At 43.9% G+C, this 18,455-nt stretch overlaps 1 protein-coding gene across 3 annotated transcripts in view; it reads right to left on the bottom strand.

The window, feature by feature from the left end:
• Window positions 1-18,455, bottom strand: part of LOC125453123 (leucine zipper putative tumor suppressor 3) — a 204,167-nt gene that overhangs the window by 12,868 nt on the left and 172,844 nt on the right. For all 3 annotated transcript variants that reach the window (XR_007247922.2, XM_048533553.2, XM_048532686.2), the window contains exon 3: window positions 9,262-10,098. Coding sequence is in view for 2 of the 3 variants with exons in the window: in XM_048533553.2 (XP_048389510.1) it covers window positions 9,262-10,098 (837 nt within the window). In the remaining variant the exon portion in view is untranslated. The remainder of the gene's footprint in view (window positions 1-9,261; window positions 10,099-18,455) is intronic.

The following is an 18,455-nucleotide window of genomic DNA, read 5'->3' as shown; positions in this document are numbered from 1 at the left end:
GGGGCAGGTCATGCCTCACAAGTCTTATTGAATTCTTTGAGGATGTGACAAAACACATTGACGGAGGCAGAACAGTGAATGTGGTGTAAATGGATTTTAGCAAGGCATTTGATAAGGTTCCCCATGGTAGGCTCACTCAGAAAGTAAGAAGGCATGGGATTCAGGGGAAACCTGGCTGTCTGGATACAAAACTGATTGTCCAGTAGAAGACAGAAGGTAGTAGTAGATGGAAAGTATTCAGCCTGGAGCTCGGTGACCAGTGGTGTTCCACAAGGATCTGTTCTGGAACCTCTGCTCTTTGTGATCTTTATGAATGACTTGGATGAGGAAGTGGAAGGGTGGGTTAGTAAGTTTGCCGATGTCACGAAGGTTGGTGGAGTTGTTAATAATGTGCAGGGCTGTTGTAGGTTGCAATGGGACATTGACAGGATGCAGAGCTGGACAAAGAAGTGGCAGATAGAATTCAATCCACAAAAGTGTAAAGTGGTTCAATTTGGAAGGTCGAATTTGAATGCAGAATACAAAGATAATGGTAGGATTCTCGGCTGTGTGGAGAAACAGTAGGATCTTGGGGTCCACGTATACAGATCCCTCAAAGTTGCCACCCAATTTGATGGGGTTATGAAGACGGTATATGGTGTGTTGGCTTTCATTGGCAGGGGAATTGAGTTTAAGAGCCGTGAGGTTATGCTGCAGCTCTATAAAACTCTGGTTAGATCACACTTGTAATACTGTGTTCAGTTCTCATCACCACATTATAGGGAAGATGTGGAAGCTTTAGAGAGGGTGCAGAGGAGATTTACCATGATACTGCCTGGACTGGAGGGTAGGTCTTACAAGAAAAGGTTGAGGGAGCTAGGGATTTTCTCATTAGAGTCAAGGTGGTTGAGAGGTGACTTGATAGGGGTTTACAAGATGATGAGAGGCATAGATAGGGTGGATAGTCAGAGACTTTTTCCCAGGGCGGAAATGACTATCATGAGGGGGCATAATTTTAAGGTGATTGGAGGAATGTGTAGGGGAGATGTCAGAAGTAGGTTCTTCACATCGAGAGTGGTGGGCATGTGGAATCCGCTGCTGGCAGTGGTCGTGAAGTCAGATACTTTAGAGACTTTTACGTGACTCTTGGAGAGGAACATGGAGGATAGTAAAATGTAGGATCTGCAGGGTAGTTTGATCTTAGTAGGATAATAGGTTGGCACAACATCGCGGGCTGAAGAGCCTGTACTGTGCTGTACTGTTCTGTGTTCTGTGTTCTAATGCTCTGTATCATTGAAGCATTAACTCTTTTCTTTTAGATTCTTCCGGCTGACATTTCACATTTTTCCACATCATACTCCGTTTGACAGATCTTTGTCCACTCACTTAGTTACTCTTATAGGCTGTCCCTCTGTCCTCTTCAAAGTTTATTTTCTACCCATCTTTGTGACATGAGTGAAGTTAGTTAACACACCTTCCATCCCTTAACCCAAGTTATTTACATCAATTGAAAAAAGTTGAGGCCTGAGCACTGATTCTGTCACTCTGACCACAGATTACATCTTGCCAATCAGAAAATGACCCACTTAAGTTTAAACTTTGTTTCTTGTCGGCTAGCTAGAGTTCTCCCCATGCCAAGGTGTTATCCAGTGGAGAGTCATACAGAGTCATAAAGCACAAAACACGCCCTTCGGCCAAACTCGTCCATGCTGACCAGGTTTCCTAAACTCAACTCGTCCCATTTGCCTGAATTTGGCCCATATCCCCTTTAACCTTTCCTATCCATATACCAGTCTAAATGTTGTAATTATACCCACTGCTACTACTTCCTCTGGCAGTTCGTTCCATATATGCACCACCCTCTGTGTGAAACTGTTGCCCCTGAGGTCTCTTCTAAAGTTTTACCCTCTCACCTTAAACCTATGCTCTCTTGTTTAGACTTCCCCACCCCTGGAAAAATGACCTTGGTTATTCAGCCTCTCCATGCCCCTCTTGATTTTATAATCTTCCATAAGGTCACCCCTCAGTCTCTGAAACTCCAGGGAAAAAAGCCCCAACCAATTCAGCCTCTCCCCACAGCTCAAACACCCCAGTGCTGGCAACTTCCATGTAAATCTTTTCTGAACCTTCTCTAGTTTAACAGCACCTTTCCTACTGAAGGGTGACTAGAACTGTGTGCAATATTCTAAAAGTCGCCTCAACAATATCCGGTACAGCTACAACATGACATCCTAACTCCTTTACTCAATGTTCTCGCCAATGAAGGCAAGCATGCCAAGCAACTTCTTCACCACCCTGTCTACCTGTGACTCCACTTTCAAGGAACCTGCACCCCGAGGTCTCATTGTTTGCAACACCCCCAGGGCCCTACCATTAACTGTATAAGTCCTGCCCTGGTTTGCCTTACCAAAATGCAACACCTCACATTTTTGTAAATTAAACTTCATTTGCTGCTCTTTGGCCCGTTGGCTCATCTGTTCAAGCTCCCATTGTACTCTGAGGTGAATTTCTTCACTGTCCGCTGGACCAATTTTGTTGTCATCTGCAAACTTACTAACCATAACCTCCTATATTCACAACCTAATCATTCACATAAAGGACAAAAAGCTGTGGACCCAGCACCGACCCTGTGGCACACCACTGGTTACAGGCATCTGGTTTGAAAAGCAACCCTCCACCACCACCCTCTGTCTTCTACCTCCGAGCCAACTTTCTATCCAGTTGACTATCTCCCCCTGGGTCCCATCTGATCCAACCTTACTAACCAGTCTACCATACTCAACCTTGTCGCAGGCCTTGCTGAAGTCCATGTGCTTGGTAAAGGCAAATTGAAAAGAGAATGCAAAAACTTGAAGCCAGCTGTGAGGAGAAAACACAAGCTTTTGCAGCAACAGATGGACAGAGTTGAGACTTCTTCCAAAATTCCAGCTTCACCAACTGAAAGCAAAACCAGGAAACCCTGGCTCTGTGTGAGCCTGACTCCACCCACTCATGCTTCTTTTGTCTACTTTAATAAAAACAAAGCTAGCTACACTGCTATGCGCAGAGTGGACAACTCAGTGCCAGGTTTACAACACTTGCTTTCAAGAGAAACAAACAAACAAATCCCTCTTAGAGCCACACCTCGCCACACGTGCAAGTACTGTACAGCTGCACTAAAATTCCCCAATTTTCCCTCACTATCCTGACAAATTCCTGGAGCGATATGCTGAGAACTCTCACCTTAAACAACCGTAACCATCTTCCTTTGATGCCAGGTATGACTCCAAACAGTGGAAAGTTTTCCCTCTGATTCCCATTAACTCTAGTTTTTTGAGGGTTCCTCACACAAATGCGGTCTTGATGTCAAATCAGATATGACAGCAATGTTTAAAAGGCATTTAGACAGACATACGAACAGGCAGGGAATACAGGGATATAGACCATGTGCAGATAGATGGGATTGGTGTAGAATGGCAGCATGGTCAGCACATATATATTGCTCCAAAAGGCTTGTTCCTATGCTGTACTGCTATACGTTCCATGCTCTAAGATAATCATTCCAAAAATGAGAGAATTTTAGAAAAATAATATCATTGCATTAATTATCTCACTTCTTTTAAGTCCCTCGGGTGAAGTGAATCAGACTGATGACTTGCCAGAATGCAATTCCAATGATTTGCTCACACCTCTTCCCTGGTGATTGTCAAAGACTCAGAGTCCTACAGCATGGAGACAGACTCTTTGGCCCAAACGGGCCCATACCGACCAAAATGTTCATCCACGCCAACCCCATTTCCCTGCACTTGGCCCGGAACCATTTAAAACTTTCCCATCCATGCATTCATCCAAATTCCTTTTAAATGTTGTTGAGGTACACACTTCAACCACTTCTGCCGGCAGCTCATTCCAAATGCATAGCACCCTCTGTGTAAAAAAGTTGCCCCTCAGGTTCGCATGTATTCTTTCCCCTCATACGTTAAACTGATGCCCTCTAGTCCTCGATTCCCCAACCCTGGGAAAAAGACTGAATGCATTCACCCCATCCATGCCTCTCATGATCTTATACACTTCTATAAGATACTCGCTCAGTCTCCTATGTTCTAAAGAAAAAAGTCGTACATTATCCAACCTCTCCCTAGAACTCAATCTCTTGAGACCTGGCAACATACTTGTAAATCTCCTCTGTACTTTTTCCAGTTTAATAACATCCTTCCTATAGCAAGGTGACCAAAACTGAACCCAATACTCAAAGTGCAGCCTCACCTCATGTACAACTGCAACATTACTTCCCAAGTTCTGTACTCAGTACCCTGACCGATGAAGGCCAGTGTGCCAAAAGCCGCTTTCACTGCCCTGCTGACCTGTGGCTTCACCTTCAGAGAAGCATGCATTTGTACTCCAATGTCCCTGTGGTCCACAAGACTCCTTAAGGCCCTACCATTCACCATGAAACTCCTACCTTGATTTGACTTTCCAAAATGCAACACCTCACACTTATCTACATTAAATTCAATTTGCCATTTCTCGGCCCACTTCTCCAGCTGATCAAGATCTTGCTGCAATTTCTGATAACCTTCCTTAACGACCACAATACCGTCTATTTTAGTGTCATCTGCAAAGTTCCTAATTATGCCTTGTACATTCTTATCCAAATCATTGATATAGATAACAAACAGCAATGGGTCCAGCATCGACCCCTGAGGGACACCACTCATCACAGGTCTCCAGTCAGACAAGCATCCTTCTACTATTACTCTCTGCTTCCAACTATCAAGCCAACTGTGTATTCAAACGGCCAGCTCTCCCTTGGTTTCATGTGATCTAACCTTCCAGACCAGCCTAGCACATGGAACCTTATCAAAGGCCTTACTGAAATCCATAAGGCCAGATCGACCGCCCTGCTCTCATCAACCTTCATGATCCCTTCATCAAAGAACTCTCACAAATTTGTGAGGCATGATCTCCCATGCACAAAGCTATGCTGACTGCTCCTAATCAAACCCTGTCTTTCTACATGCATGTATTTCTTATCCTTCAGAATTTACTTACCTACCACAGATGTTAAGCTTACTAGTCTATAATTCTCAGGTACTTCTTTGCAGCCATTCTTGAATAAGGGCACAACATTTGCTACCTTCCAGTCTACTGGACCCTTGCCATGGCTAATGATTATGTAAATATATCAGCCATGGGCACTATAATTTCTTCTCTAGCCTCTTGCACGGTTCTTGGATACATCTGGTCAGGGTCAGGAGATTTATCCACCTTCATAAATTCTAATACTTCTAACACCACCTGAACTGTGGTAGGGACTGTCCCCAAGATATCACCACTAACTTCCCCAAGTTCCCAAGTCTTCATGTCTTTCTCCACGCTAAACACAGAGGAGAAATATTAATTGAGGACCTCGCCCATCTCCTGTGGTTCCACACATAAAAGTTCACTTTGATTCTATAGGGGTCCTATTCCCTCTCTAGTTATTTCTTTTCCTTTAACATACTTAAAGAATCTCCTTGGAGTCACCCTAATCTTCTCGGCCAAAACTATCTCATCCCCTTTCTCACCCTCCTGATTTCCTTCTTTAGTAAATTCCTGTAGACCCTGCATACCTCCAGGGATTTCCTGGATCCCAGCTGCCTGCTCCTGAGCCAAGCCTCCTTTTTTCTGGTCAAAGCCTCAATTCACTTGTCGTCCAGGGTTCTCGGCCGACCTTTCCCCCTACCCTCACAGGAACATGAAGGCCTTGAACTCTAGCTGTCACACTTTTAAAGGCCTCCCACTTGCCAGAGGCTCCTTTGCCTGCAAACAAACCATTCTAAACAACCCCTGCAAGCTCCTGTCTAATTCCATCAAAACTTGCCTTGCTCCAATTTAGAACTTGAGCCTGTGGACCTGTTTTGTCTTTCTCCATAACTGTTTTAAAATTAATAGAACTAATAGAATTAATAGAACGTATCCTTCCAAAACTTCTCCCTCCCTTTATTTCCTGATTTAAAGCTATCTTTGGAAGATTCCTTGTGAGTTCTGCAGTGAAAACCAATCTCAGATACCTGCTTAATTAAATTGCCATCTCCCTAATTTTCCTTATTAATTCCCTAGACTCACTTTGTGTAGGTCCACAGTTCATGTTATTAACTCTTTTGTTTTTTTAACTACCTGTAGAATTTTTATTACCTGTTATTATATTTCTGGTGTGCTTTCTTTCCTGCTTGAATTTTTTCCTTCCTCATTTATCTTTTTATTAATCTTTGCTGTATTTAATGTTCAGCTCAATCTCCTAAATTACCATTCAAGTTTGCCCAGTTATATGCTTTTTGTACTGCTGATCTTGTTGAAGCTTTTCCTCTTGCGCTCATCAGGACAATTTGAAGAATATCCATTCAAGGGGAAAAGGACATTTATACCGCACAAAGGGAGAGTCCCGATTGGTTGGCAAATGGATGGATTGAAGGAGATGTTGCCATGGAGAATGCATCAATTAATGATGCTTTTGAATGAGGCAGGTTGACTCTGGTCAGAACAGTTGGCATCAAGCAAGGTACTAACTTTACCCAACTGGCCTATCCTTGCTAAATTTGTAACCATGTCCAACACCAGGTGTGATTCTGCAGTTGGACATCTGCTGAACAATCCTTAGTTTGTGAAGAATTGTAACCAAGTTGAAAACCAATGTCATGTTTTCAGCTGAGCGTACAGCATGGCACACTTGTATGTATTGGAAGCTCCAGAAATGAATAAACAGACCCCTGATTTTTCTGCAGGCAGGAAGAACAATTGCATGCAATGCACCTCCTACAAGCGAACAAAATATATGACAGCATTCACTAGCGCATTTCTGGGGGCAATATTCTGACCAATCCGAGTCAACCTGCTTGGTTTAAAATTCAAACAAAAGCCGGTTGTAAGCTGTTAATCCTCACTAACTGGTATAATTCCTGCTAATGAATTACATTAACAGCTTCCCATCAGAGTACACTAGAAAAGAAGTGTCTTTTTCAGCAATATTCAAATTCTGTACAACCAAATTATGATTTATATGGGTTATCTCTGAGTTTGAAACGTCCTCCAACCTTTTTGGTCAACCACGGATCATGAGTCCCGTCTCTTGTATTTTTCCTTTCTTGTTGGATGGTGTTTCTTCTGTGCCTTTTGAAATATCCCCTTAAGTGTCAGTCACTGCATTTTATTGAGCTGTCCCTTAACGTAAAAGAGTGAGACAGTGGATAGTTCTTTTATTCATTCATGGGGCAAGGACATCACTGTCTGGACAGCATTTATTGCCCATCGCGCAGTTAAGAGTCAACCACATTGCTATGGGTCTGGAGTCATGTGTATATCAGACCCAGTGAGGATGGCAATTTCCTTCCCTTAAGGGCACGAGTGAACCAGATGGGTTTTTTCCCCAATAGTTGACAATGGGTTCACAGTCATCATTAGACTCTTAATTCCAGCTAGTTATTGAATCCAAATTCCACCAGCTGCCATGGTGAGATTCAAACCCAGATCCCCAGAAATGTTACCATGGTCTGGATGAACAGTCCAGTGACAGCACCACTAGGCCAATGCTAGGCACAAAAGGCAAAATGAGCTCTGTCTGTGTTGTACCATCTTGTCAAGTCTTGAGCTCTGGCCAATATGATCATGGATGATTTTGACCTTCAACTCCATATTCCTACCCACTCCCACATGTCTCCCGATTCTCCAAGGGACCAAAATTCTGTCTATTTCAGACTTGAATACATTCACCAATTCAGAACTCTTTGAGTGAAGTAATTTCTCTTCATGTCAGTCCTAAGCGTTTGGCCCCCTATCCTGAGACCGTGCTCCAGTATTTCACAATTCCTGACCATGGAATGGTCTCTCAGTGTCTGTTCTATCAATCCCCTTCAGAATCATGAATGCTCCAATAATATTGCCCTGTCATTTTTTTTCTAAACTCTGGAAAATAGACTAAACAGGGTTGAAGGGGCAGATGGGGTTAGTTTAGAATGGCATTATGGTTGCACAGACATGGTGGGCTGAAGGGCCTGTTCTTATGCTGTAATGTTCTATGTATGTTTAATTTATAAAGACGGGGTGCAGAAACTTAGTTTATGTTCTTTTAAGTTTAGAGAAAGGAGGAGAAATCTGCTTGAGGTCTGATTCCCATTGAGTTTGCAACGACTTCTCATTTTATGTCCACTCACTGTGAAAAGTTCCTACATTATGTACCAAAACCAGGTAAGGATGGCAGTTTCCTTCCCTGAAGGCCGTGACTGAAGGACATTGAAAACTATATCCTAAATTCCTGACTTCTGTGGTTGGCACAAGCAGAATGTCTTTTAGGCCTGGCAAGTGTCCTGCTGTTGGTGAATGCCACTCCTGCTGCTACTGTATAGTAGCAGGGCGAAACTGTTGCTTACACTTTGAGATAGCTCAACCTCCCAAAGTAATCAGAGGGAGATGGGCACTTTCCCATAGCTGGTGGGCTTAGGCCTGTTCATGAGTTGGCACGATGCACAGTGAGGGTACTGATCTAATCAAGGAAAACATTGTCTTGCTGGGTGGCTTTGACGTGGCCTATTTCAGCATCAAGCTCAATGAAGTGCAAATGGCTTGGGTCTTCATAATGATTTAAGACCAATCTAATAGAGCATGAAGCTGTATGAATCCCATACTTGAATTGATAACAGCCATTCTCTAGTTTATTGCACCACGCAGACTGGTAGGAGATGAATCAGAGCACTAGGGGGAGGCGATGGGCAAGTACTATTGATCTCGAAACTCAGCTAATGTCCTGGCGTCCCAGGTTCGAATCCTGCCACTGCAGATGGTGGAAACTAAATTTAATAAAAATACCTAGAATTAAGAATCTACTGATAACCATGAAACCATTGTCAATTGTTGGAAAAAAAACCCATCTGGTTCACTCATGTCCTTTAGGGAAGGAAACTGCAATCCTTACCTGGTCTGGCCTACATGTGACTCCAGCCGCACAGCAATGTGGTTGACTCTTAACTCCAGTCTGAAACGGCCTAGCAAGCCTCCCAGTTGTATCAGTCACGGCTGGGGATGAGCAATAAATGCTGGCCAGCCTTTGTCCCACAGTGAATAAAACAAAACTAGGGTCCTACATGTCAAGCGTTCTCAGTTAATAATTTCACATCAGGAGAGTTCAGAAAGTAAAGCACCTGCAGTGGCTCAGTTGATGGCTTTTTCAGGCACAAATGGTCCTTGCTGTGGGTAACATTCAGTGTGCATAAACATATTGTGGGAAATCACTAGCAATGTCTTAAGAATTTCAAGAGAACCGTCCCTTACCTCCCATTTGGTCTCTTCTAGTTTGGGCAGAAGTTCGGACTGCTCCTTCTTAAAAGTCATACATTTTTTCTCCAGGTCTTCTCTCTGCTGCAGCAACTGCCCAATATCCTCCTGCAGTTTCTTCTTCTCCTGTTGGAGTTTGAAGATTTGAAGCTGTAAGGCCTGTTGAGCTCTCTGGGCCTTCTTGGACACTTGCTGGAGCTTGTTGGCATAATTCTGCTTCAAGTCCTCCATCTCGCGCTCCCATATCTTCTGCTTCTCCTCAAAGACTTGCACGATGGCTGCTTCGCTCTTGTCCAGGCTCCTTCTCATTTGGAGAACTTCCTGTTCTTTCTCCCACAGCCGGTCCTCAAGGTCCTGAATGATATCGTCGTTAGATGGTGAGTGATATGTTAGCGTTTCCTGCATGTGGTTGAGTTTGTTGAAAGAGGCCACGCTTTTGCTGGAAGACCGTCCACTATCGGAGGTAGATATTCCATTATAGCCCAGCATTCCCCGCTCTCCGTATGAGGTTCCGAGACGGTTTATGTGGCTTGTCGAAGCGCTCATTGGCCCAATATGCTGGCTGTAGCCTGTTCCATACGTGGGAAGGCTGGTCAGTGAGTTTCGGCCAGAGTCGGACATACCTCCTCCGTGGTTTATAGTCCTGCTGTGACCTGCCTTTTCCAATCCGACTCTCCCAGCTGAAGGGCTGCTACTACTGGTATGATGGGCATTAAGGCTTTTCCTGCTGTCTATCATTCCATTGCTTTGTGGTGGGCAGAGATTCTGCATAGAGTGGAAGCTTTTGGGGACAACTGGCTTGAATGCAGAGGGTCGAATCAATGACTCACTGTTCTGTAGAGGAAGATTAGAGACATTGTTACTTTGTCACTGACTGACTGCGTACACCTTGAACCCATCACGGTCCGTCACATTTCATTAGCCTTTACGCTGTAAGGTCATTTTTGTACATTGTATTGCTGGTGTGCGGTACCATCCATCAAGGGCAGAAACTTGCAAACACAACACAAATGGAGAGAAATATTAAAGGAACAGGTTCCTCACAGCACCATAATGTTATCAGTACAATTCTAGCATCATCATGTAGTAAGATTGCCCTTACACTCCAGCTAAACTATTGGAGTAGATATGCAAAGTGAAGGTATGCCCTGGATCAGGAATGAAGAGAAGAGAGAGACTCCACTCTAAGGTAACAAAGTGTGGAGCTGGATGAACACAGCAGGCCCAGCAGCATCTTAGGAGCACAAAAGCTGACGTTTCGGGCCTAGACCCTTCATCAGAAAAGGGGGATGGGGAGAGGATTCTGAAATAAATAGGGAGTGAGGGGGAGGCGGACCGAAGATGGATAGAGGAGTAGATAGGTGAAGAGAAGAGTATGGGTGGGGATGTAGGGAAGGGATAGGTCAGTCCAGGGAGGACAGACAGGTCAAGGGGGCGGAATGAGGTTAGTAGGTAGGAAATGGAGGAGCGTTTTGAGGTGGGAGGAGGGGATAGGTGAGAGGAAGAACAAGCTAGGCAGGCGGGGACGAGCTGGGCTTGTTTTGAGATGCAGTGGGGGAGGGGGAGATTTTGAAGCTGGTGAAATCCACATTGATACCATTAGGCTGCAGGGTTCCCAAGCGGAATATGAGTTGCTGTTCCTGCAACCTTTGGGTGGCATCATTGTGGCACTGCAGGAGGCCCATGATGGACATGTCGTCTGAGGAATGGGAGAGGGAGTTAAAATGGTTCACGACTGGGAGGTGCAGTTGTTTACTGCGAACTGCGCGTAGGTGTTCTGCAAAGCGGTCCCCAAGCCTCCGCTTGTTTCCCCAATGAAGAGGAAGCCACACCGTGTACAGTGGATGCAGTATACCACATTGACAGATGTGCAGGTGAACCTCTGCTTGATGTGGAAAGTCATCTTGGGGCCTGGGATGGGGGTGAGGGAGGAGGTGTGGGGGCAGGTGTCGCACTTCCTGCAGTTATAAGGGAAAGTGCCGGGTGTGGTGGGGTTGGAGGGGAGTGTGGAGCGGACAAGGGAGTCGCAGAGAGAGTGGTCTCTCCGGAAAGCAGGCAAGGGTGGGGATGGAAAAATGTCTTTATTGGTGGGGTCAGATTGTAGATGGCGGAAGTGGCCTGCTGTGTTCATCCAGCTCCACACTTTGTTATCTCGGATTCTTCAGCATCTGCAGTTCCCATTATCTCTGAGAGACTCCACTCTACCCCAGTTTCATATTGGACCCTGTTTGGGAATCTGCTTTACTTCATAGTGTCACTGAAGCCCAGGTTTACAAGGAAAATGCTCCCACTGTCCCTACCATGTCTTTGAAATCATGAATGGAATGATTGCTTAGAAACAGGTCAGATACATCAACACTCCAAATGAACAAATAACTGATTCCCAATCAACAGCTCCAACCATTCCTGAATCTAGGCTATATGGGAAATGAAGGACAGGGATTAGACCTATAGTGGATGAGGAATCTTATGATTTAAGCTATAACTGGAGCAAAGTGGTAGTAGTGGACACCATTTACAAAGCACAAAGTTTCACCAAATCTTCTTCGACAGCACCTTCCAAACCCACGACCATTACCACCTAGAAGGTCAAGGGCAGCAGATGCATATGAACAGCGACACCTACAAGTTTCCCTCCAAGCCATTCACCATCCTGAGTTGGAAATATATCACTGTTCCTTCACTGTCATTGGATCAAAACCCGGAACTCCCTCCCTAAAGGCATTGCAGTTGTAGCTGCCATCCTGTGGACTAGAGCAGTTGACCACGGCCTAATTGTCAAAGACAATTAGGGACTGACAACAAAATACTGGCCTCGACAGCAATGACCACAGCCCGAGAAGATTTAAAACCCTCTGCAAAAGAAGCAGACAGGCAATGAGGACCCTTTTATTTAAAAATCAAAGTCATGATCTTGACTGCACCACCTTAAAGAGTGACCACAGAGGTTTCAACAACTTTCAAAGTGAATTAAGTCTCTGAATTGGGAGGGTTTTCAGCGCTGTGGGGAAAGAGCAGGGGATTAGCATTCAAAGAGCTGGCACAGGTAAAACAGGCTGAATGGTCACTTCCTGTACTGCGAGTTTCAGTGAATGAATGAACGAACCTGCCCTTTTCACCAATGCTCTATCTGAAACTGCTCTTTTACTCACATCCTTACCGTGCATTTCACACATAAACAAGCCTCCTGTGTATTGCAGCTGCCACAAAGAAAGCATTTAGCACACTTGCCTTCATTGCTCAGACCACTGGGTCTAGGAGTTACGTTGAGGCTGTACAGGATGTTGGTGAGGCCACTTTTGGGGTATTGTGTACAGTCTGGTTGCCCTGCTATAGGAAGCATATTATTAAACTGGAGAAAGTACAGAAAACATATAGAAGGATGTAACAGAGACTGGACAGTTGAATTATAAAGAGAGGCTGAATAGGCTGGGACTTTTTTTCACTGCAGTATGGGAGGTTGAGGGGTGACCTTATAGAGGTTTACAATAATCACAAGGGGCATGGATAGATTAAATAGCAAAGGTCTCTTACCCTAGGATGGAGGAGTTCAAAACTAGAGGGTTTCATTTTAAGGTGAGGAGAAGGATTTAAAAGAGAGCCGAGAGGCAATTTTTTCACACTTAGGGTGGTTCTCGTGTGGAATGAGCTGCCAGAAGAAATGGTCGATGCAGGTCCACTTACAACATGTGAAAAAACATTTGGGTAGGTGCATGAATAGGAAAGTTTTATATGGATATGGGCCACATGCAGGCAAATGGGACTACTTCAGTTTAGAGACCTGGTCGGCGTGGAGGAGTTGGACCAAGGGGTCTGTTCCCATGCCGTCTCACTCTGTGACTTGCCATCACAAATATTACGAGCTGTTTCTGACACTCCAGTGTTACTGAAAGTCAAAATAACTAGAACTACTGCTCAGCCGAAGACAGTGAGGCAAGTATGCAGGGTGGCCATTGCCAGTTAGTAAGCTCTTCCCAAGTATGCGCAGACGGATGTGGATTTCAGGCAGAGCAAGAAGTCTCCAAAACACTGAAATGAGCTGGGGGCAGTAACAAGGTTTGGCTCTGTGATGAACTTCTGTTTGTATAGCTGTTCATTGTATTGCTTGTTTAATATAATTGAAGCACTTTGTATAGTGATGCACTAGCTTACCTCTGTAAGTCAGAGATGTGAATAGCACTGATTGAAGACATACAAAAAAAGACAACTTACATTTATATAGCGCTGGTCACAACTTCACATCAGCATTTATTTTACAGTCAATGCAGCACGTGTGGAACTGTTGGAAACACAGCATCCAATCAGCACAAAACAAGATCCCTGAGACCGCAATATGATAGTGACCAGAGGATTGAGGGATAAATATTGACCACATGGGATGTTTTACGACACTGTAAAATGGAAGCATTGACTGGTTTAACAACATGTTTGAGAGATGGCATCTCAACATTCACTTGATGTCTGCTTATACTAGATGCTGAAGTTTCAGAGGTTGAATTTAGACCAATAGCCCTCTGATCCAGAGGCTACTTCTCAACGTCCTAGAACTTAATCAAGGCTGACATTAACAAAACAGTGGAACCTGCATTCCACTATTCCTTAATATAGACGAGGACACAGTGCCAGCAATAAATACAAAAGTTACTATTTGCTGAATTTTTGTGATTAAGGAGTGAAGCTCTGCTCCACAGACATGAGATTATAAGACACAGTCCCCTCTTTATCACTGTTTGAGCACACAATGAATAATGCCCTCCATCAGCGGTTCCAATTCCAGCCAAGTTTGTAACAAAATCTCCCAGGAGATGGTGCTGCTTGCATCCATTTGCTAGTTGATATCCGATGACTTAAAAAAAAGTCTTGACTATCAAACTTACAATTGTTGACGAGCTTCTAGCTTTGACTGAAACTGCACAGGAATTTAACATGTCACTCAGAATTCTCAAATTAAGTAGAATTTCAGCCATTCAAATTCACAGAATCAATTACCTTTAGTACTTCATGAACAGCTTGCAATGAAATTTACCACCAAACCTCCACATCTATGGATCTAACTTTTATGCACCTGTATTTTCTGTTGAAAAATTGTCTTCCATCCTATTCCCGGCTTACCACGACTCTGCATGAGCGACGGGACCAATTAACCTTTTAATTGGTGTGCCATCAGCATCATCAGCTCTTCAGTGGGTCACTTGGAAGATGGATATCAGCAATTTAAAGCTCAGTCCAATAAGTTTGACATCCTTCCGAGTGACAGCAATCTGTGTTCCTACAAGCACACAAGGAAATTACAGGATCTGTCATATGATACGATGAAAGTCAGGGATCACTGGTTCCATTCTTAATCTATTTGTAACTGGGGTACTACCATCAGTAATTTCTCTTCCTACTCCTGTATTCAAGCTCTCGCAAGGACTTATACCCAGAATCCTCCTAGTTTTATACAGACGTTGCCCCTGTTTCTTCCTCTGCCACACCAATTTCATTCTTTCATCTGCTGCTGAAACCCTCATTCATCTGTTTGTTACCTGTAGACTTGACCAATCCAACCCACTCTTGCCTGGTCTCCCAATCTAAATGTGGAGACACCCAAAGCTCTGCTGCGCTTGGCCTTTACATTAACTCTCAATCAGTGACGCTCAGTGAAGTGCACTGGCTCCCAATCAAGTATCACCTTCACTTTCAAGTCCTCAACTCTCAGTTTCAGATCTCTCCATGGACTCTGAGTTTCCCCCGTCTGTAACCTCCACCAGTCACACAATCCTTCAAGATATCTGCACTCCTCAAATTCCAGCAGCCTGAGCTTCCCTGATTTTACCACCATTCATGTCTGTGTCTTAGCTGCTGAGTACTGAAGAGCTGGAATTCACTCCTTAAATCTCTCTGACATCTCTCCTTCCCTTTGATGCTTTAGAATGCAGCTTAAAACCCACCTCACTGAGCTTTTGCCTTAGGCTAATATCTTCTGCAGCTTGATGTCCGATCTTGGTCTATAAAACTCCAGTGGAATGCCATAAGACATTTTATGATGTTAAAGGCATGACATAAGCATCAACTGTGTCATTTTTGTTCCCTACAACCCTTTAGGGGAGAAAACCTTCTCTCCTGTCCTGGCCTGGCTTGGCCTCCATGTGCCTTCAAGCCTGTAAGAATATGACCCCCTGAAAGGGCTTAGAAAGTCGCTATGGGAAAGATGAGTGTACCATCACTGGATTTGATTCCTTCCCCAACAATCTTGTGAAAGCATCCACAGTACACTAAACTGCAAAAGATGCTTACAACCACCTTCTCAAGGAAGATTAGGGATAAGAATGTAGGAACATATGAATAACAGCCCATTGATTGAGGATTAAATAAAGGAAAACTATCCTATGCCACTATGTGAAGAACGAGGACATTCTCCCCAGTGTCCTGGCCACATTCTACTTCTCAATAAAACATTGTAAAAACAGATTATCAATTTATTACTATACTGCTCTCTGCAGGAACTTGCTGTGCACAAATCAGGAGTGTGATGAAATATTTCCCACTTGCCTTGATGAGTGCAACTCTAGCAACACTCAAGAAACCTGACACCATCCAGGACCATGCAACCAACATCCAGAGGCATCCACTCCCTCCACCACCGATACTCAGTAGCAGCAGTGTGTACTATCTACAAGATGCACTGCAGAATTTCACCAAATACCCTCAGACAGCACCTTCCAAACCCAGGACACTTCCATTTTGAAAGACAAAGACAGCAGATAACATGGGAGCACCTACACGTTCGCCTCCCACCCACTCACCATCCTGACTTGGAAATATATTGCCATTCCTTCACTGTCGCTGGGTCAAATTCTGGAATTCCCTCCCTAATGGCATTGTGGGTCAACCCACAGCAGGAGAACTGCAGCAGTTCAAAAAGGCAGCCCACCACCATTTTTCCAAGGGCAGCAAGGGACTGCCAATAACACGTTGGCCAATCAATGATGCCAACTTCCCATGAGTGAATAAAAAAGTTATACTGCTCTCTGCAGGAGCTTACTGAGGACAAATTAGCTACCATGTTCCTGACATCACACCAGTGACTAAGCTACATAAGTACTTCAGTGACTAGAGGTTTGTTGGAAGTGGTCACATTAGGTACTTTAAAAATACAAATATTTCTTCTCTGCTGCCTAATCTGTTGGTATGATACATCAGAATGGTAGTTTCTGAAGGTCTCTGGTGGTCAGATTTAATGTAAATGCTCTGTTGATAGAAATTCCCTTCCTATTCCCGCTAGTGCCTCAGGAAAAGCAATGAGGGAGATGCATTGGCTGCAGTTAAAATTGGACGTCTCTACCTGAAAATCACTTATTGAAACTAGTTAGTTAATTACAGTGGCACCAGATTAATTAATTACACTGCATATTGGTTTGTGAGAATTAAAGTTATTTCACTCAACACAAACCTGGAAGTGATCCAAAGATCTGCTTCATTTCGAATGGTGAAGGAATCTTGTCAGGCTCGCTGCTGAATTTATCAGTGCTGCAGTTACTTCCCTACACACAGTAGGCAGCTTGCAGACTGCCAGAAACATACGGGATTAACTTCAAGCATACATGCTGGGTGGGAAACCCACAAGTTTGTGAGGAATGTCTGTCTTACACCTTGCACAATGAGACTGTTCATTGACGATAAATGTGAGCATGGCTGGGTGGGGTATAAAAATTGGATGGGGTATTCCAGGCAGCTTTGCAGCCCACCTATCATTTACCACACAAAGAGGTTAATTTATAAACTCTTTTGCTACCTCTGTGTTGCTAATCTATTCCTGTTTTCCCTATCATTGGCTCGCTCTCACACTCAACAAAGTATATCTCACTTGACAGAGCAAATAAAAATAAAGAGCTATTTTGATGCAATTGCCCCAGGGTGCAAACAACACAAAAAAAACTTACACTTATATAGCGCCTTTAATACAGCAAAACCCTAAGACACTGGAAAGTCAGCAAAGTCTGAGACTGAGTTGCGTAGTGCCAGATGACTGAAGGCTTGGAGAAAGGTTTATAAAGGAGGAAAGACATCAGGTTGTACACTGAATGATTTCATCTGATCTCCTCAGTTGCACCCTACAAGTGAGTCTGTTCCCTGTACAGGGTAGACTGAAGGACATTTGACAGCTGTGGTTTTAGACGCTGTCTCTGCTTTCAATTTTACGACTATTCCTCGTGATGGCATCATCAATGTTCTACAGGAACTCCAGAGCTATTCTTTGTTTTTGGAAATCCACTTTATTGTTTCTTGGGAGTCAGAGGCATTATCGTCACTATGATTACCATAGGAACGAGCCTCCGATTCCAGTGGTTAGATCAACCACCACGTCAGACTGTAAATCAATCTGCAAACCTTGAACAATTGGCCAATTTGCATGCACTGACATATCAGCAATTAATAACCACTTGCAAACTATTCTACAGATGCTGTCAAACTTGTCTGGCAAGATAATATTGCAATTGCTGCATTCCATACATAATGTGGGTTGTGTACTTTTATTGTCTAATAATAAAGCAGCTAAATTAGCACATCCCCTTGTGTAGCTTTTGGGAGGAGTTTGTTCAGCATCCTTACAGGGAAGCTGGGAAAATGTATAATTCATTATTACTCCCAAGGTGGATGAGGGGTTCATGTACATCTCATATTTGGTGCCGTAGTTAAGATTCCATTCCTGGTCATGTGATTATTGAAGGATTCTTGCCATTTCCTCTGACTTCTCTTTTTTTCCAGCTGCATCTTAATCAGTGACTAACAGCAAAAAAACAAACATGCTTAAGCTTTGCACAAATGGCTATATATGTTCTAGAAGATAACTTACTGAATAAATATTTGACCTCAAGAAGATTGTAATACGTGGCTCCAGCAAGCAAAACAGCAGCTTTTTCCCATGTTGGGCAGAGATGATAAATTCCCAGTTCGGGCAATGTCTCAGACACCACTATCGCCACTCCTGGATATGTCCTGTCCCAACGGCAGGATACAGCCAATAGAGGTGGCAGCACAGCAGTGTACAGTCAGGAGGCAGTTGCCGAGAAGTCTTATGACATCAGGTCAAACATGAGCAAGGAAAATTCCTGCTGATTGTCACATACCTCCTGCACGCTCACCCCAGCTGATGTCATAGAACATAGAACATTACAGCACAGTACAGGCCCTTCGGCCCTCGATGT

The sequence above is a fragment of the Stegostoma tigrinum genome, chromosome 1 (genome assembly GCF_030684315.1).
Source record: "Stegostoma tigrinum isolate sSteTig4 chromosome 1, sSteTig4.hap1, whole genome shotgun sequence".
Lineage (NCBI taxonomy): Eukaryota > Metazoa > Chordata > Chondrichthyes > Orectolobiformes > Stegostomatidae > Stegostoma > Stegostoma tigrinum.
Note: the sequence above shows the minus strand (reverse complement) of the source record. Positions and strands in the feature narration are given on the sequence as shown.